The 21,282-nt window shown below is 42.6% G+C and overlaps 1 protein-coding gene across 5 annotated transcripts in view; it reads right to left on the bottom strand.

Annotated features, from left to right (window-relative positions):
• KAT7 (K(lysine) acetyltransferase 7) overlaps nucleotides 1–19,970 on the bottom strand; it is a 41,140-nt gene extending 21,170 nt beyond the window's left edge. For 2 of the 5 annotated variants that reach the window (XM_011959928.1, XM_011959929.1), the window contains exons 1-5: nucleotides 19,673–19,970; nucleotides 16,466–16,613; nucleotides 11,065–11,241; nucleotides 9,419–9,658; nucleotides 3,123–3,205 (exon numbers count right to left, since the gene is read on the bottom strand). In XM_011959928.1, coding sequence (XP_011815318.1) covers nucleotides 3,123–3,205; nucleotides 9,419–9,658; nucleotides 11,065–11,241; nucleotides 16,466–16,613; nucleotides 19,673–19,687 — 663 coding nt within the window. In that variant the 5' untranslated portion in view covers nucleotides 19,688–19,970. The remainder of the gene's footprint in view (nucleotides 1–3,122; nucleotides 3,206–9,418; nucleotides 9,659–11,064; nucleotides 11,242–16,465; nucleotides 16,614–19,672) is intronic. The other 3 variants (XM_011959931.1, XM_011959932.1, XM_011959930.1) reach the window with 2 other exon arrangements.
• Between the last annotated feature and the right edge of the window lie 1,312 nt (nucleotides 19,971–21,282).

The raw sequence follows: 21,282 nt of genomic DNA, 5'->3' as shown, positions 1-21,282 counted from the left end.
CCCAGCTACTTGGGAAGCTGAGGCAGGAGAATCACTTGAACGTGGGAGGCGGAGGTTGCAGTGAGCCGAGATCGCACCACTGCACTCCAGCCTGGACAACAAAGCAAGACTCCATCTCAAAAAAAAAAAAAAGAAAAGAAAAAAGAAAACCTGGGTTTGGCCACACGCAGTGCCTCACATCTGTAATCCCAGCACTTTGGGAAGCCAAGGTGGGCAGATCACTTGAGGTCAGGAGTTCAAGACCAGCCTGGGCAACATGGTGAAACCTCGTCTCTACTAAAAATACAAAAATTAGCCAGACATGGCAGCACACACCTGTAATCCCAGCTACTTAAGAAGCTGAGGCATGAGAATTGTTTGAATCCAGGAGGCTGCGGTTGCAGTGAGCCGAGATTGCACCAATGCATTCCAGCCTGGGTGACAGAGAGAGACTCTGTCTCGAAAAAAAAAAAAAAGAAAACCTGGGTTCAAGTCTCCAGGGAAACTTAACTCTGTAGTTACATGACCTCAGACAAATCACATCAGCTCTCAATAGTTTCTGTTTCATAATCTGGGAATTGGGAACTGATACCCAACTGCTTATTCCACTTCACCACTAAAACTCAGAATGGTCAAAACAGAACGCCTGGCATTTCTCCACAAATCTGCTCTACCCCAAATCTTTCCAGTATTAATAAACGGCAATACTATCTAAATAACTGATCCAGTCAACAACTTGAAGGTTACCCTAGATTCTTCTCTTTTCTCACACCTCACATCAAATCAATCAGCAAGCCTAACAGGTTGCTCCCCTCTAAAATGTATCCTGAATCCAAACTAGTCTTAGAATTGCTGCCAATACAAAGCTAGTCCAGTCCACCAATTACTGCCTGAACTTCCATGCAGTCTCCCAAGCACCTTATACCCTGCATCAACTCTTGCCCCCACACTCCATTCTCCACATTAGCAAGCCTTCAGTTTTAAAAAGTGTGCATGAAATCCTATCATGCCTTTGTAAAGCCCCCCAAATGCTTCTCATTCTATCAGAACAAAAGTATACTCCTGTGCCAAGGTCCACAAGGTCCTTTATGATCTGGATCCAGCCATACACAGCCTACTTTCATTCAGCCTCTCAAACCCATCAGTTTAGCCATGCCTCATGGCCTCTGCACTTGCTGTTCCTTCTCCTTAGGTATCTTTTCTCCTAGATCGTTACACAACTGCTTCTTTGCCATCATCCATGTACCAGATCAAATGCCAACTCCTCAGGAAGGTCTTCCTGGACCATCCTGGGAAAAGCAGGGCTATCCCTACCCTCACCCCCAAAACCGACTGTATCATTCGTCTTTTTTCCTCACAATATTTATCACTGCACAAAATTATTTACTTATTAATTTGAAGGTTTATGTTGCCTCCCCCTATGAGAACATAAGCTCCTTAAATGCAGTCTTTTATTCACTGAATCTTCAGATACCTGTATTTGGTACGTGCAGCTACAGAAATGTATGACTGAATACAAATTAACATCACTGATCGCAAGGGTGTCCTGGGAAACTCAAGAGCAATCATGTATATGCAGGTTCTTCAAAAACACTAGAGCTGTTAATAAATGTGGGGAATTTATCTAATCTTTCCACTTACAGTTCTAAATGTAATAAAAATATATCATCTCAGAAATTCTCCTGATCCTCCATGCACATGTTCCAGTAGTAAAGATGGATTATGCTGAGCCTAACGCCCCTTGCAAAGAGGAGAGAACGAAGAGGATAAATTCAGGATAGAAATGTTTTCCTTTTATCAGAATTTTCTTCTCCAAACTCAAATTTTTCTTTTTCTAAAATAAACTGCTTAACACAACACAGTCATATTGTTATAAACTAACAATTTCAAAAGCAAAAGACATCTCAGAAGATTTTTATGTAAAACCATCCATAGTATCAGATCATTACATTTAGAGACAAATGGTAGAGAACAACTCTCAACAAGCAGGGATCGCAGTTATTTTCTGAGAAAGAAGTACCTAAAGACTTGCCTGCTTCTGACACAGATGGGGGCACAGCTTTTTCTGTTTTGATTTAGTCCCAGGCTAATGGGAAGACAATGGGAAGATCTACAACTTACTTTTACACAGAGCAGAAGGAACTGCCGCTTATAAAAAGATTTGGAATGAAGAAAAGTAAGAGTAGGATCATTGACCTTAAAATCCATATAAACACGGAAAGTACACTACTTTGCTGAAAGACTAACCACATAAAAGAAACTTTCACCCCTGTAGTCTACCTGTAAATAAGAGAACAAATACCTGAATCAAGGAAAATCAATGTTAGCTAGGAAATCTAATTTTCCTCACAATGAAATTGGCTCAGACAGGAATAAACCTGTGACCCTGGCATCATTAGCAAAGTAACGACAAAAACAACAATAATACTTTGGTCTAACCAGCTTAGAGAACCTATTCAATACTACTCAAGCAATCCATTTAATTAATAACATTTTCCACTCTTGCTTCCCCATAATTAGATCTTTGGTTCCATCCTTGGGAACAGCAACCCACACAGGAACATACAAATAGGATCTGAGCTTCTACTCCTAAATACATCATCTCAAAATCCCAAAGGTTATTTAGGAGCTATGTTTCAAGAATTTAAAAGAAGAATCAGCCAAGAGTAGGTGTAACTGACAGTAACAAAAAGTATTTCATAGAAAAGGACAGAAAAAGGGACAAGAATTATGAAAAGTTTTTAAAAGCAAAATGACTTCATAGATTTATAAGAAGAGAACTGAATGCATAAATATTAAGATCACATATTTATGCAAATTATTCCTTAGTGTAATAAGTCCCTAGCAGTCTTCGAAGCCAATTTTCAATAGAAAATATCAATGCACTAGCAGCTGATGTTCCAAATGTTTCATAATCTCCTTGTTAATTTCTTTCAAAGCACTCACAACATATTACAATTCTTTTGTCTGTTTAATTAGTTTTTTCTAAAAAAGCACATTGGTTTTTATGTTTCCTTCATTACAATGTAAGAACAAGGACCCTGCCCATCTCATTGGCCACTGTATCCCCAGTGTTTAGTAAAGTGCCTGGCAAAAGGTAAGCACTCAAAAAGCATATGTTGAATAAACGAGAACACAATTACCTTGCATTCGTCAGCTGAGAGGTTATGATAGAGTGGGCATCCTGAGATGGAGAAATGTCTCTCATGTTTTCCTGTAAGGTGTCCTGTTAAAGGAGGGAAAACTTAATCTCAAGAAAGAAGACAAGCTTAGAAAGTAGTATGTTTCTCTACGACAAACCTGTTTTTTCACTACATCATTTTTATCAAATATATGTCTGATCAGACTAAATCCACCAGAGGTAAGGCTGGTAGGGCTATAACTTGCACTCATTCTTTTCTTCCACAGGATGGATCTGGCTATCATTGAACATGCTTATGTATGATCAATATAAACCATAGTTCTTTCTGCTCTTAGACTTCTCAAATCTCAAAATGTCATGAAGTCAATATTTGTAATAAAGCACAAGACAATGAACAGGAACACTTTCCTTCGGTGGAATGTAACTCTCCTACGCTAAATTAATCAGGTCATATGTATAATAAGTGTACTTTTCTTTCTACTGTGCAATGCTATCCAACCTGAATTTAACCCCTTTCAATACTCAAAATAAATTTATGAAAAATGGAGAAAGAAATGGCCTTTTCTATCATATAAGTAAACACCTTTACATAACTTTAAACCAGATTAAATACTTATTTTTTGGAGGGAGAACAGAGTTTTGCTTAAAGATTTAGGATTCTTCTATAATCAGATTTTTTTACTTTTTAAAAAATTTTTGGCCGGGCGCGGTGGCTCAAGCCTGTAATCCCAGCACTTTGGGAGGCCGAGACGGGCGGATCACGAGGTCAGGAGATCGAGACCATCCTGGCTAACATGGTGAAACCCCGTCTCTACTAAAAAAATACAAAAAAAAACTAGCCGGGCGAGGTGGCGGGCGCCTGTAGTCCCAGCTACTCCGGAGGCTGAGGCAGGAGAATGGCATGAACCCGGGAGGCGGAGCTTGCAGTGAGCTGAGATCTGGCCACTGCACTCCAGCCCGGGCGGCAGAGCGAGACTCTGTCTCAAAAAAAAAAAAAAAAAAAAAAAAAAAAAAAAAAAAAAATTTTATGTCACCTAGGCTGGAATGCAGTAGTGCAACCATGGCTCAAAGCAACCTTGAACTCCTGGGCTCAAGTGATCCTCCCACTTCAGCCTCCCAAGTAGCCAGGACTATAGGCTCACAACATCACACTGGGCCTGTTTTAAAATTTTTTGTAGAAACGGGTCTCACTGTGTTGTCCAGGCTGGTCCTGAACTCCTGGACTCAAACAATCTTCCTACCTCCGCCTCCCAAAGTGCTAGGATTACAGGCATGAGCCACCACGCCCGAAACAGGCAGTAACACAAGGCCTTCGGAAGACGGAAAAACATAAGGAATAACAATACACGAAAGCTTGTTTTATTTAAATAGGTTTCTCTTCATTCATCTATTTTTCATGTGGTTTTTTTGAAAACACACAGGGAATTGAACATTCTTTCCTTTTTATATATTTCTCTTCAACCAAAAGGTTTATAAAACACCTAAGATCAAAAGGGCTCGGAGGACAATTCTAATGAGATATAAAGTTAGCTAAGCTGAATAGTGAGTCTACAAAAATCTTCATCTTTCATTAAAAAATATATATATATTTAATTGGGGGTAAAGAAGACAGTGGGAGTTTAAAGCTTACACAACATAATTTACAGAATAAACTTTAAAAGGAACAAAAACAGTCCAAGTACTGGGGAGTGGGTGATTTTAGGACATTCAGGGCACCATTTCTCTGGGACTGTATTATTAAAAATGCAATTTTAGGGCCAGGCACGGTGGCTCACGCCTGTAATCCCAACACTTTGGGAGGCCGAGGCAGGTAGATCACCTGAGGTCAGCCTGGCCAACATGGTGAAACTTCGTCTCTACTTAAAAATATATAAAAATCAGACCAGCATGGTGATGCATGCCTGTAACCCCAGCTACTCGGGAGGCTGAGGCAGGAGAATCACTTGAACTCAGGAGGCAGAGACTGTAGTGAGCCAAGATTGTGCCACTGCACTCCAGCCTAGGGAACAGAGAAAGACTCTGTCTCAAAAAAGAAAAAAAAAAATGCAATTTTAGAGATCTGCAAATTTTATCTCAGACAGAAAAACCATCCTCACTGATCAAATACCATATACACAACGTAGTGTCAGCTGGGCGCAGTGGCTCACACCTATAATCCCAGCACTTTGGGAGGCCAACGCAGAAGGACTACGTGAATCCAAAAGCTCGAGGCCAGCCTGGGCAACATAGTGAGACTCCACCTCTACAAAAATAAAAATAATTAGCCAGGCATGGTGGTCCATGCCTGTAGTCCTGGCTATTCAGAAGGCTGAGGTGGCAGGATGACTTAAGCCCAGGAATTCAAGGCTGCAGTGAGCCATGGTCACGCCACCACTCTCCAGCCTAGGTGATAGACTGTCTCAAAAAACATATATATATATATATAAAGGAGTTGTCACTACTACTGCAAGACTTGCTTTTCAGATACTATATATCCATACTTCTTTTTTTTTTTGAGATGGAGTTTCACTCTTGTTGCCCAGGCTGGAGTGCAATGGGGCGATCTCGGCTCACTGCAACTTCCACTTCCCAGGTTCAAGCAATTCTCCTGCCTCAGCCTCCTGAGTAGCTGCGATTACAAGCGCCGCCACCACGCCCGGCTAATTTTGTATTTTTAATAGAGACGGGGTTTTACCATGTTGACCAGGCTGGTCTCGAATTCCCGACCTCAGGTGATCCGCCCATCTTGGCCTCCCAAAGTGCTGGGATTACAGGCGTGAGCCACTGTGCCCGGGCATATCCATACTTCTTAGTAACTTATTCAGGTCATGTTTTCTTTTATATGTTAATGAAAACCAATCTATCATGTACATTAAAAAAGAAACAGCTGATCTATTGACCTAAAAATTCCACTGCTATGAATTTATCCTACAGATTTGCTAGAAAGACACCAAAATATGTACATACAAGGCTACCCATTACAGTATTGTTCAAAAAAGCTAAAAATGAGAAACAATCTAAATGTCAATGAGACAATTTAAATATTTATGAACTATCAACATAATGAAATTCTCTGCATCTTCTAAAAACACAGACCTCTAAATACTCATAATGTAAAATATCCAAGATGTACAACCAACGAATGTATCCTATTTTCCCTTTTATGAATAATCACAAAAAGGAAATACATGTACATATATGTGTGCTTATATATGTAGAAAAACTTCTTGGAAGCATTCATAGAAAACTGCAAACAGAAGTTTTCTATCTGTGGCACGGTTCTGGGGGTATGAGTGAAGGGAAATTTTTACTTAATGCACTTCAAACTTTCTTACAGAGTTTCAATTTTTCACAAGTACAAAAAATTCTTAAGGAATAGACTAGGGTCAAGAATATTTTGGGGCCCAGTGCAGTGGCTCACACCTGTAATCCCAACACTTTGGGAGGCTGAAGTGGGAGGATCACTTGAGACCAGGAGTTCAGGACCAGCCTGGGCAACATGGTGAAACCCTGTCTCTATAAAAAATACAAAAATTAGTTGGGCATGGTGGCATGTGCCTGTAGTCCCAGTTACTTGGGAGACAATTCAACGAAGCCTGGGAGGCGGAGGTTGAGCTGAGATCGCACCACTGCACTCCAGCCTAGGTGACAGAGTAAGACTCTGCCTCAAAAAAAAGGATACTTTGGAAGCTCAGGTTCATATTTTTCAAAGTTCCAATACATGAAAACCAAAGTCAAAGAAAACTTTTTCACTTGAGCCCAAGTGTTTGAGACCAGCCTAGTCAACATGGCAAAACCCCGTCTCTACTAAAAAGACAAAAAATTAGCCAGGCATGGTGGCACATGCCTGTAAACCCCAGCTACTCAGGCAGCTGAGATAATCGCTTGAGCCCAGGAGGCGGAGGTTGCAGTGAGTGATCACGCCACTGTACTCCGGCCTGGGTTATAGAATGAGACTCTGTCTCCAAAATAAATAAATAAATAAATACAAATAAACTTTCCTCTAATGCAACATCTTTTTTATTTACCCTATGGTCTACCCCATTAAGAGGTTAACTCCTGGGCATAAATAACACAATCAGGCCCCATTCTCACCTACCTCCTCCTCTCTATTCTGGTCACTCTGCCCCAGGTATATTGGCCTCTAAGTGTTCCTCAAACTGGTTAACTATTCTCTTGCCCAGAGCACTTGCTGTTCTCCCTATCCATAATGCTTATTGTCAAATATTCAAACAGCAAGTCTCTGCTCAAATGTGACCATATCAGAGTAGCTTTTCCTAGCCAACTACATATATATATGTCACATATACATATACATATGTATGCATATACACATACAATATCCTACCCTCAGCACTCCCAGTTTTATTTTCCTTCACAGTATTTACCTCCAGTTGATACATTATACATCTATCTATTTGCCCTCCTCAGCTAGACTATAAGCTCCATGAGGGCAGAGACTTTGACTTTTTCATAGCTACATCCTCATAACTCAAAACAGTGTCTGGCACATGACCAATATTCAGTAAATATTTACTGCATGAATGACCAAATATAGTATATAAAAGTAACAATTTAGCAATGAATGGTTAGTAACAAGCAGAAGCAAAAGAAAATTCCTTTTCTTGTTGCGTGGCAAGTAGATCCCCTTCAACTCTTAAAGGACATTAGCCATCATCCCTTATACTAGTGTAATATGTTGTCTTTCTTAGTTTTTCATTATTTATTCCAAGGAAATCAATGTAAGCCTGAAACAATTATCCTCTTTGAGTGACAACTGGTATGGAGTTCAAGAGAACTTTGCTGTATTTATTCATTTTGATGGTTTGAAATTATCTGAGAAACTGCTATAAGACCAGGAAATGATCCAAATTAATTAAACACTACAGAAAACCACTGGGCATGGTGGCTCACGCTTGTAGACCCAGCTACTCAGCAGGCTGAGTGGGGAGGATTGCTTGAGCTCAGGAGTTGGAAGACCTGAACAACACAGAAAAAACCTCATCCCTAAAAAATAAGACCAAAAAAAAAAAAAAAAAGGCAAGACACACGTCTATAGTCCCAGCTACTTGGGAGGCTGAGATGGGAAGATTACTTAAGCCTAGGAGTTGAGGCTGCAGTGAGCTATGATTATGCCACTGCGCCCCTGCCTGGGGAACAAAGTGAAACCCCTGTCTCTCTATAAAAATGAACATAAGGCCAGGCGTGGTGGCTCACGCTGTAATCCCAGCACTTTGGGGGGCAGAGGCGTGCAGATCATGAGGTCAGGAGTTTGAGACCAGCCTGACCACCATGGCGAAACTCCGTCTCTACTAAAAATACAAAAATCAGGCCTGGTGGTGGGCACCTGTAATCCCAACTACCTGGGAGGCTAAGGCAGAAGAATCGCTTGAACCTAGGACCTGGAGGTTGCAGTGAGCCAAGATCGCGCTACTGCAATCCAGCCTGGGCGACAGAGCGAGACTCCGTCTCAAAAACAAACAACAAACAGACAACAACAAAAAAACCACTTGAGAAAGTGTACTGTTGGCCTGCCAAGCAGTAACTTACTCTGTTCTACTGTTTTTCAAACTTGATAGCCACATGCAAAGTGTGAATTTGAGAAGTAGACCCAGTAGTGAAAGGCCCCTTATCTCCCAGTCAGCTTCTTCCAACTTTAGACAAAAGCTTGAGCCCAATACACGCACCTCAGCTCACTGAAGGTGCACAAATAAGGTTCAAACCACTCCAAGAATCTCTAAACTAATTCACTAAGGAGTAAAACTCATAAGAAAATAAGATATTTATCACAGAAGAAATATTTTATCTTGTTTATATTTACTAAGCACACAAAGCACAAGACCTAAAGCTACTAAAGTTACAGAAGGCTAGGGTCTCATATGTACTCTTAATTTCACAGCCTCCTGACAGGAAACGTTTTCCTCATTTCCTTAACAGCTATGGCTGCGCAATCACTATTCTGCACTAGCTTACCCTTAATTAGTCCTCACTGAGTATGAGCTATGTGCCATGCAATAAGATATTTGGAGGTAGTCTTTTTTGTTTTTGCTGGGTAAAGGAGTGAATTTTTCACTGGGAAAAGCTCTTGATAAACTAAACTGTTCATCATAGTTAATTTCCTTACAACCAGGTCTATTATTATGGACTATCAGTCAAGAAGAGAAAGGCTTTTATTCAAGTGAGCAACTCATTATCACTCAGCACATGACCACAAAGAGCCTAAGAAGCTAAACCCCAACAGAACACAAAACATTTCTGGATGATCCTGGGAGAAAGAACCATGGAACAAAGGATGTCATGAAGCTGGGGCACACTGACCTAGAGAGTTACAGCCTGGTGTAGGACACTTCATATTGAAGTTGTAGCTTTCATGGAAGCGACGGCGCTTGGGGCGATGAGAGAGATCACTGCCTGAGTCCTTCAGGGACATGTCCTTGGCAATGCTCTCATCGTGAGACACATTGGGGCTGGAGATGTCTATGTCAGACTCAGAAGAAGGTGCGTTTCCAGTTGGAGTTCGAGGTGGTGACTCATCATGATCAGCTGTATTTTTAGTTTCTAAAGCAAAAACAATTGGTAGAAGTCATGAGTGAGGTTCATTTATTTAGAGGTTTACTATTCAGATGAGTTTATGGGCTTCCCAGATTCTTTTTCTATGATTTAACCAGTAACTTTCAGCTACTTGTCTGCTAGACAGCTAAGTGGAAAATGAAGAGGCACTTCTACACCATTCCTTTTGTGTAACTTTAAATTCTGATTAAAATTAAATTTGTACTTTACCTATTACACCTATCTATATTTCTCCTGAGTTGCTAATCATGGATAATCAAAACTGGATGGAAATAAATTTTAAAAATATTGCAGCCAGGTGCAGTGGTTCACGTCTGTAATCCCAGCACTATGGGACGCCAAGGTGGGCGGATCACAAGGTCAGGAGATCAAGACCATCCTGGCTAACACGGTGAAACCCCACCTCTACTAAAAATACAGAAAAAAAAATTAGCCGGGCATGGCGGCGGGCACCAGTAGTCCCAGCTGATCGGGAGGCTGAGGCAGGAGAAAGGCATGAAGCCAGGAGGCGGAGCTTGCAGTGAGCCAAGATCACGCCACTGTACTCCAGCCTGGGCGACAGAGCGAGACTCCTTTCCCCCCACTAAAAAAAAAAAAAAAACCACAAAAACAATTACTATCCCACTTCCCTTCCAGGAGAGACACAGGACAGAAGATAAGTGACAGTGATTGTCTTTCTTGATGACACCGGACAGGCTTGGTGTAAGATGTGAATGGACTTAGACTCTTGAGTGAGTCTGTTGGTAGTCTAACAATTCAATCTTGAAATTCCAGACTGTAAATCAGGAATTGCAAACCAAATGGCTACAGGGGCTCAGCAAGGCCAAATAGACAGCTCATTGTCCATCTGAAGGGGACAGCTACTATTCAACTCCAGCCAATTATTACTATGGGTGATTGGCCACCCAGTGTTCCCAGATCTTTTCATTGTTTAAAATAAACGATTAATCCAGGTTTTTATATGAAATCACTGTGTTTTCAAATACTAGAAACAAATTTTAAAAATTTTAAACACTGTGCAAACAAACCAACCAACCATGCAGACAGGCTAGAAGTAGTTCACCAGTCGGTAACCTCTGCATGAAGAAATTTGGAGATAAATGGGCTGAGAAATATGGCTATAAGAAAAGTCTGCTTCAAGCCCTTTTCATCTATGGTTAAGAAGGCCCCAGTCTCTTTTTCCTATTACAGGTCCATTTTAATATACTCCAGCTACTCTGGACCTTGAGAATATTCTGATATCAAACTGTCCTCAGCAAGATATAAGAAAGGAAACAAGCAAAGAGCATTCATCTAGCTGAAGTATTAGGCATCTACCTGCAGTGGCCCCAAGCCCTCCTTAAAAAGAAATTCACCCAGATGCTCTGTGATAGGTCTAAGTCATACCCACTCACCTCTATCTGAAAAATCAACCACTTGCTCAGTTTCTGAGCCAGACGAACGAGTCTGCCGAAGGGGGTATTTTTTCGGTGTCACTGGGGTAGGCTGCTGCTGACTACGGGTCACTCTTCTGGTAGAGTAAGCAGGCTCCTCAGTGCCAAAAGACTGCAAATTTCGAACAGGACTGGAATCTTGATCCCAATTTTAAAAGAAAATAAAGAAAAAAGATGGAAATCTGTTTTACTTCCTATCCATATAATTCATTAGAATGTAGCTCCTCCTCCTCTTCATGTTTCAAAAAATCCAACAAATCCTTCAAATGTCTATTTAATTAAATAAAATATAAGCAAAAGAGCCTAGCTCAGGTATAGAGATGTAATGTAGTACAGCATTAATAGTTTAGGTTCTGGAATTATGACTGAATGTGATTCATACCAACTAGCTATGGCATCTTCGGCAAGTTATTTTCTCCAAGCCTGTTTCCTGACCTATTGAAAAGGAAAATACTAGTAGCACATTCCTCATAACATTGTAGTGAGGAATAGGTGAGATAATGCACGTGAAGCACTTAACATCATCCATGGTACACAGTGCTTTATAAATATTAGCTGCATCCTCTCATTCTTCCCTTTTTCTAACCCACCATAAAACAGATATTCTATTAACAAAGATATAACAACAAACAAAACGATTTCCTTTCTTAAGGGGCCGATTTTTTTCTTTCTTATTACTCTCTCTGGCACAATCATAATAGATTCATAAAGGTAAAAACAGGAATGCAGCATTTTAAGTTTTTTGGATGGGAAAACCTATTCTGAGGCACTCAGCCCCCTCTTTTATATCTCCAACCTGATGACAAAGGAAATGAAAGAAATTCAAAGCTGAAATTAAAGCATTTTTTAAAATATATATAGATATGTTTTTTTTTTTTTTGATAAACAGACATGTTTAATGATAGCTTACTCTCTACAGAGATTACTACAGAGACTTTTAATCTATAATCCAGGAGTATATAACCATGCAGTACAGAGAAATTAGCCAAATGTAAAATAAACTAGATTCTTACCACAACTACCCTATAAACATTGCAGCTATTCTTTGCAAAAGGATTCTACATCTTTTTTTTTGAGACGGAGTCTTGCTCTGTCGCCCAGACTGGAGTGCAGTGGCCGGATCTCAGCTCACTGCAAGCTCCGCCTCTCGGGTTCACGCCATTCTCCTGCCTCAGCCTCCGGAGTAGCTGGGACTACAGGCGCCCGCCACCACGCCCGGCTAGTTTTTTGTATTTTTTAGTAAAGACGGGGTTTCACCATGTTACCCAGGATGGTCTCGATCTCCTGACCTCATGATCCGCCCGTCTCGGCCTCCCAAAGTGCTGGGATTACAGGCTTGAGCCACCGCGCCCGGCCAGGATTCTACATCTTATGTGAAAACACCTAGTGTGGGGGAACCAGAAACCTAGCTATGTGGCCAAAAGTAAAACCCAAAGGAAAAAACAGCAATTCAGTGGTTAATTGGTGAAAGCAGGAAATTTGTGCCCTTTACTGTGCTACTGCTTTTGTCTTCTTACTTTTGTTCTTTTTGTCCCTTTTCTTCAGCCCATCCATATTAGCACACAGTAGGTCTGAATAAGCCATCTGAAACTTATTCACTCGCTCGGAGCTCACCACAGTGCTGACCTTCTTTTTCCCATAGATAGCTCTTAGCAGACACTTGTCTGAGGGCTCAAAGCCCTCCACAGAACCTTTCTTTGGAACGGGTTTGGTTCGACCACCCTACTTCTTCAAGGTGATATAGATGCTGCCCAACGTCCAGCACTACTGGAAGAGCCTGGTCAGCTCCATCAGGAACTGCTCGCTCTCCAACACCATCGTGGTGATGCTCGCTCAACTCCCTCTGTGTAAGCCCCTAGCAGTCTTAGTTTTGTTTTAATCAACACATAAGTGTACATATTTATGAAGTATACTGTGATGTTCTGATAGACGTATACATTGTGTAACGATGAAATCAAAATAATTAGCATATCCATATCTCAAACACTTGTCATTTCTTTGTGGTGAGAACATTCAAAATCCTCTCTAAAGTATATTTTATTTTAATTAATTAATTTTTTTTTTTTTTGGAGGGCAGGATGCACAGGCCAGGTGTCAGCCTCACTCTCTCGCAGCTGCACTCCCCAACGGATATTTTAAAAACAAAAAATCTGAAGAAATCTTATAGACTCTCCAAAGAAGAAAACTGAAAATTTCCAAACTTTCGGGTGAGAAAAGTTAGCACACAGCAAGGTTTTCAATTTGTACATCTCCAGGGGCCTCCTTTCACAATATGATCTACATTTTGCTCTAGGGAGGAACACCTTACATTGATGATATTGTAAATGGTACCCCTGGAGTTGTGCAACTCTGTGGTCATGAGGTCAAGACCCAGCACTTACGCATTTCCTAGCTGTTTTGAATATTTAGTTTTCAGGTGTCTAGGGCATGGTCAATTATACTTTCTACGAACATTATGTATTTTCCTTAGCATATGCTGTTCCATCTGCCGAGAATAACATATTCCCATCTTTCAACTTATAAATTCCTATCAGAGTCTTCAAGACGTCAGTGTGCAGCCAGGCACGGCAGCTCACGCCTGTAATCTCAGAACTTTGGGAGGCCGAGGTGGGCAGATCACTTGAGATCAGGAGTTCGAGACGAGCCTGGACAACATGGCACACCCTGTCTCTACTAAAAATACAAAAAATAGCCAGGTATGGTGGCACTCACCTGTAATCCCAGCTACATGGGAAGTTGGGACAGGAGAATTACTTGAACCCAGGAGGCGGAAGCTGCATTGAGCCAAGATCATGCCACTGCACTCCAGCCTGGGCAACACAGCGAGACTGTCTCAACAACAACAAAAAAGACTTCATCATTGTGGGAGTGCTGCCCTAAGTTGGCTGTCCCACCTCTGGGCTTCTGTAGTACTCTATGCAAACCCCTCTCACAGCCCTTGCCATAATGTATTCCCATGATCAATTTTCATATCTATATCTTGCACTGAACCGTAAGATCCTTGAGGACAGGAACTATGATTTTTCTATCATGGTTTCTAGGACATAACATAGTGTTTGAGTTATAGTAGTTATTTATCCATAGTCTCATTGTGGTAAAAATTTAAAGCTTAAGAAATCAAGAGCCGGGCGCGGTGGCTCAAGCCTGTAATCCCAGCACTTTGGGAGGCCGAGACGGGCGGATCACGAGGTCAGGAGATCGAGACCATCCTGGCTAACACGGTGAAACCCCCTCTCTACTAAAATACAAAAAACTAGCCGGGCGAGATGGCGGGCGCCTGTAGTCCCAGCTACTCGGGAGGCTGAGGCAGGAGAATGGCGTGAACCCGGGAGGCGGAGCTTGCAGTGAGCTGAGATCCGGCCACTGCACTCCAGCCTGGGCGACAGAGTGAGACTCCGTCTCAAAAAAAAAAAAAAAAAAAAAAAAAAAGCAATCAAGAGACAATAGCAATACTTTAGCTGAAATTCTAAATTCAAAAATAAAGTTAGGAACAGCTGTTAAAGAGGATATTCCCACTTTCTTGCTTGAAAAACTGATGGTTTTTCTCTCATTGTGCAACATACTCATATAAAAGTGACCAAAGCGGCAGGGCACGGTGGCTCACGCCTATAATCCTAGCACTTTGGGAGGCCGAGGCAGGCAGACCATGAGGTCAAGAGATTGAGACTATCCTGACCAACATGGTGAAACCCCATGTCTACTAAAAATACAAAAATTAGCTGGGCATGGTGGCACACGCCTACAGTCCCAGCTACTTGCAGGCTGAGGCAAGAGAATTGCTTGAATCCAGGAGGCAGAAGTTGCAGTGAGCCAAGATCACACCACTGCACTCTGCCTGGTGACAGAGCGAGACTCCATCTCAGAAAAAAAAAAAGTAATCAAAGCAACACTGTTGAAGTGCTCAAAACATGTTAAAACTTTTTTCCCCTAATCTATTATCACCTATTGATCATCAGCTCTCTGTATTAGCTATAATCTTCTTTCCTCCTCAGGGAATACCAGAGAAGAGCCAGGAGGGGTCAAGGGTACCCTCCAAATCTAACCACAGATGCCTAAATGCACTAGAGATACTTCAAACTACCTTCCAACCCCAAGATTCTCAATTCTTTATTACCAAAGCAAAATTCCATATTTCCACACTGATACTTTGGTACAATTATTAATATCTATCAAGTGTGTATTGGATTACATTCCAGAATTAAACATGGTTTTAGAAGTACTGGGCCTCTGCCAATAACAAGTCCAAGAGACTACAGATGCTCCTTGACTTCTAATGGGGTTAAGTCCCAATAAAACTATCATAAGTTGAAAGTATTATAAGTTAAAAATGCATTTACAGGCTGAACATGATGGCTCACATCTATAACCCCAGTACTTTGGGAGGCCAAGGTGGAAGGACTGCTTGAGTCCAGGAGTTTGAGACCAGCCTGGCAAACATAAGACCCCCAAGTAGTCCCAGCTACTCAGGAGGCTGAGGTGGGAGGATCACTTGGGCCAAGGAGGTCAAGGTTGCAGTGAGCCAAGATCACACCACTGCACTCCAACCTGTGCAACAGAGCACAAGACCCTGTCTCCAGAAAATAAAAGCACTATACACCTAACCTACCGAGCATCACAGCTTAGCCTAGCCTACTTTAAACAGGTTTAAACCGCTTACATTAGCCTACAATTGTGCACAATCATCTAACACAAAGCCTATTTTTAATAAAGTGTTGAATATTGCAGGTAATTTATTGAAGACAGTACACTAAAGAGTACTGGTTTACCCTCATGATCAAATGGCTGACTGGGAGTTACGGCTCGCTGACTGGGAGTTATGGCTCATTGTCACTGTTCAGCATCACAAGAAAATATTTCGGCCACATATCACTAGCCCAGGAAAGGACTGAAATTCAAAATTCGAAAAGTTTCTACTGAATGCATATTGCTTTGGCACCACAGTAAAGTTAAAAAAATAATAATAATTAAATCAAACCACCATAAGTCAGATACCATCTGGACTTCAAGTCCCTAAGCCTAAACCATTCAAACAGAAAGTGAAGGGATAACATTTTCATTTTACTGATGGAGACACAGCGATCTAAAAAAAAAAAAAAAACACACAAATGACTCAAGACATACATGTATCTCTATCCATTATACCATCCACAGTTCCTTCGGGTCTACAAACTGGATAGTAGCCCCGAACAGAAGCATTGTTAAAGACCTGACAACTCTGCATTCACTCCACATTTTACTAATCATCTGGTGCACTGTCATCTACACCAAGCCAAGGGACCAGTTTCCACATTAACTAGGAAAATAATGTGATGGGCCAGTCAGCCAGATGTGAGGAGTGGTAAGGAAAAATGAAGATTTTTACCTTGAGAACTCTGGCTTAGCCTGGCTGAGGAGCGGGTGACTCGAGCAGATCGTCGGGATGTGCCATCACTTTCTGAACTGTCTGTGTGCTCGAGATCTGTAGAAAAATCGGAATCTTCGGTTCCATCTGAACTACTGCCTGCATTCCTCTGTAATACCATAGATCCAGATATTAGTACAGAAGCATCTGGTCTGAGGGTTTGCATTAACATTGAAAATAAAACAAGCTGTGACACCAAAAACACCCAGTTCAAACCTAAGAAAGGATTCCACAAGCATTTCCCATCCTCCCACCCAACCAGGCAACTTCACTTTATTTAGAACACTTAAATGGAACAATGTACAAATAAGGGACTTTTGTTAAATAAATGAAGAGCTTCCATTTCATTCGCTCCCGTTGCCCAGGCTGGAGTGCAAGGGCACAATCTCGGCTCACAGTAACCTCCGCCTCCTGGGTTCAAGCGATTCTCCTGCCTCAGCCTCCCAAGTAGCAGGGACTACAGGCACCCGCCACCACGCCCAGCTAACTTCTGTATTTTTAGTAGAGATGGGGTTTCACTATGTTGGCCAGGCTGGTCTTGAACATCTGACCTCAGGTGATCCACCCGCCTTGGCCTCCCAAAGTGCTGGGATTACAGACGTGAGACACCACACCTGGCCATGAAGAGAATTAATTCTTACTGTATTAGCACTAAGTATGAACCAAGATCATTCGGAGATCAGTATCACAAAAAAAAGTTCATTGTAGTGAGAAAATCGTTGGTGCTAGACCTCATTTAACTTTAGAGTAGCTTTTGTTAAATGTCTCCATGAAAAGCTATCACATTTTTTAAAAACCATATACTATCTCAAAATATCATGGACCACAACTCTGATCCCAAAAGAATTTAAGCAGAAAAAGACAAAAATTGTTACTGCGTATGCCATCTACCCTTGAAGTGTCTCCACATGAAAGCCATCTATCTTCCAAAAGGCAGCTTGCACATGAAGACTCACGGGTATTCAAAAACAGTTGTTTTCAAAACCATCTTTTCAGTGAACAATTATTTGTCAATTATTAACCTCCTAAGGAGTTCTTTCTTAGCCATAAAGATAACTTTTATCAATTGAGCACTAACACTAAACCCTTTACAAAACCAGAAAGGAAAAAATATTTGCTAAAAACAATACAAAGATTCACACTGTAAGTTCCAATTCTTTATTCAAAACCCTGAGGGCCAGCTGTGTTTAGAATTTGTAATTTTTTTGGATTTTTGAAGGGGAGTACTTTGCATCTATTCTGCAAATACTACCCAATAACAAAACATAATACTTCTGCAGCAAAAGATATAAACAGTCACACTAAATGAGACACACAAAAACCGTAAGTAGCCTCAGGACAGATTAAGACAGGTTTGCCACCAAACAGGCTACTAAAAAAATGTACATTTTCAAGAAACTCCTGGTATTTGGGAAATTAAGAAAAAGGATTGGGGCCCTATTTCAAGGCACCAATATTATTCCTGCATTTGGTGAGCCTTAACACATATACCACCGGCTGGGCGCGGTGGCTCATGCCTTCAATCCCAGTACTTCAGGAGGCCGAGGCGGGTGGATCACCTGAGGTCAGGAGTTCGAAACCAGCCTGACCAACATGGTGAAATCCTGTCTGTACTAAACATACAAAAATTAGCTGGGCGTCACGGAATTCGCCTGTAATCCCAGCTACTAGGGAGTCTGAGGCAGGAGAATCGCTTGAACCAGGGAGACAGAGGTTGCAGCGAGCCGAGATCACGCGATTGCACTCCGACCTGGGCAACAAGAGCAAAACTCCATCTTAAAAAAAAAAAAAAAAAAAAAAATACCACCCACCAGCTGAGATCATTTTAGGAGACATTAAAAAGCATACATTTTCAGCCTGAAAAACCTCTGTGAAGAGAAAGATTTCTACTGAAATGAGCAAGAATACCACCCAGTTTTCCAAATATCTCAAGGGTAACCTGCCAGGAAATGAGCAAGAATCACAGAAAATGTCTAAAATAAGCAAGAATCACAGAAAACAGCTAAAATGAAGGGGGAATCTTAAAAGTCACCATTATAGTCTAATTACCTAGATATTTAAAGCCTTGATGTGAGCCTTGTTCCTTCCTGGCTTGATCCTGGAACTCAGCTCTTCCCTGTGGCTTTTACCAATATACCTCCCACTGTACACCAGAGCAGACCAGCTGCTCCTTCACTTCCTTCTTGTAACACTTTGTATACACTTCCAAGCAGAGAACTTACTAGATCCTTCTAAGGTTATTCATGTCTGTTTTCTCCTATCGGGCTGTGATACCCTTAAGCCAGGGATCACGTCTAATAAATCTCTGAATCCTCAGCAACCACCGCGCAGAAAGTAGTCAATAGACATTTGTTGAATTGAGTTAGATTTGTTCTATATTCTGGATCTGCCACTGCCTGAGTGGCTTGCGGCATTCCATGGACCTCCGTTAGTTCAACTGTAAGAAGCAGGGGGCCATTCCTGGGTGACTTCCTAAGTCCCTTCTAATTCTAGAAGTTTTCGGTTTTTACCAATTGCATTTTCTAGGCGCTGTCGAACTAGCAAATAAAGATTACGGCTTGGAGGCAACTGGCCTGAGTGGGATCCCCTGGGAGTGGGCGCTGGCTTCCCACCACTCAGTCTTCTGCTTTGTTGTGCCCCTCACCTGGAAAGTAACGAGGCCTCCAAAACCCCGCCTCTGCACCTATCAGCGTCCCCGCTCGGAAAGGCGGGGATTCGGGCCACCCAATCGAGGTCCGCCTAAGCCGCGCCCCCACAGGACAGACTGCCAACCCCGACCAATCAGGAGAGGAGGGATCGTTCTCTCCAGCCAGTGGGAGAGCGCTAGGGCCTGGGCCAGACACCGCCCCCGCACGCGGGGAGGTGACCGTTGAGCCCAAACAGGCGGCGTCACCAGCCAATCAATATGCTTCCTGACGTTTCGGCGACCAATTAATAAGAACGCCTCCGATCCAGGCAAGCAGAGGGCGGGAATAGTTGCAAGCATAGGCCGAGGCCAGGGTCGGGCCCACATTTTTCTGTTGGATATGGACAGAAGAGAGGGTGGCTGAGCAAGGTTCGGGGGAGCGGGAAGTTGGGACCCAAGCACTATGAGGCGTGGCCAACTGCGTCACGGTGCTCCATCGACTGTCCTTAGAAACCCGCCATCCCTCCTCTCCCGTTTCTCACCTTCCTTCGCGGCATTGCCGGCGGCTGCGGCCCGACGGTTCCGATTCGGGCAGCGGCGGCAGCAGCAGCAGGAACGGTGGCTCCGGCGGGCTCCGTGGCGGCCTCTGTAGCAGTCCCAATCCTGCGGACGATCCCTAGTGCCTCCTGCCTCTCAGCGTCTGGACCGTTCTGCGCAGGCGCCGCGGGCTGAAGCGCTTTTTCCTTCACTTCCGGCTGGGTCTCGCGTCACCTGACGTTACAGGCCAAAGAGGGTGCTGGGAGGTTAGGTCCTTTTGGTGAAGCTAGTGGGCGCCATTTTGAAGTTGGGCAGAAGGTGACGCCAGTGGTGGAATCCGGGGCCACCATTTTTAGTTAACGTGAGTGGCGGTGTTTGTGGGCGTGGGTAGCCATTCTTGTTTGGGGCAGAAGCCTGACAGTTGATGTAAACGGTTCTCATCTTTATCTTGGGCAAAATTTCCCTTCCCGGTCGTTTTAATTTCTAGAGTCGAGGAAGGAAACCCCCCGGAATCCATCAGGTTGCTGAGATTAGATTTAACCCCTTCGTTGCGTGATTGTTTAAAGGACGTTTCCGTTTATTACATAAACTCAAAAGTTGCGGAGGGATGTTTTGTAAAAGAAACTTCGTATTTTAAGAACCATCATGGTGTCGAAGGGGTGGGAATGGGGAGTTGAAAAAGGAACTAAAGGGTAGCGTCCGCCATCAGAAAGTTTCCTGTCTGGTAGAGGAGACACTGTCCTTGCCCTTAGCTAACAGCAAGTAAGTTAGTTGATGTCGCGGGGAGGAGGCAAAACCATTCTCCAGAAGCTGCAACTCAAAGAATTCCCAATTTAGCTCTGTGGCGAGCGCCCCCTTCCTTCCCGCACTGTGTTTGGGTTTGAGACCACTGGGGGCCCTGGGGTGAAAAATGTGATTTGAAAGTGTCCCGGGAATGCAGTACCAGAGTCAGAAAAGCATTGAACCCCATTTAGCTCAAATGACCTCTGGAATCCAGATGCTTGAGGCGGAGGAAGAAGAGGGATGTTTTTAGTGAAGCTGAAGCCCCCAGAAGAATGGAAATTTAAATAATAATGAGAGGGCCTAGGAAGGAGAAGTTAGTCACTGATACTAGGCTGGAAGAAGAGCCTTAAGAAAAGGCTGGAAAGTGGAGAGCAGGCGTTGAAGATTTAATCTCTCTGGAGGAAAGGCCTTGAGAGGACCAAGTCTTGCCCAATTGCGGCTGGGTGGAACCCAGGCACTCCCAGTCATTAAGTTAGGATACCTAACCCCAATTTCAATCTGACGCCCCTTTAAATGGAGATTTCCCCTCGTTAAGATGGAGATTTTCCCCAGGGGCTAAAGAACAAAGTAGCAGAAGGTACATCTGATTGATGTGCTAAGTAAAGAACTCTAAAGAGTTAAAGTTCCAGACCCTTAGCCAGCACTCTCCTTGGGGATGTCCTGAGCCAGTGTTGACACAGGCAGCTTTTAGTATTTAATACTTAGCTTTTAGTGCTTAGTATAAATACCTTTGATAACCTACTTAGGTTGAACTGCACGTAAGAACTTAATTGAAAATGGCTCACATTACTTCTTCCTTTGTAGCCCCTCACCACTTAAGCATTTAATTTCA

This window comes from Colobus angolensis, unplaced genomic scaffold (genome assembly GCF_000951035.1).
Source record: "Colobus angolensis palliatus isolate OR3802 unplaced genomic scaffold, Cang.pa_1.0 Scaffold50, whole genome shotgun sequence".
NCBI lineage: Eukaryota > Metazoa > Chordata > Mammalia > Primates > Cercopithecidae > Colobus > Colobus angolensis.
Note: the sequence above shows the minus strand (reverse complement) of the source record. Positions and strands in the feature narration are given on the sequence as shown.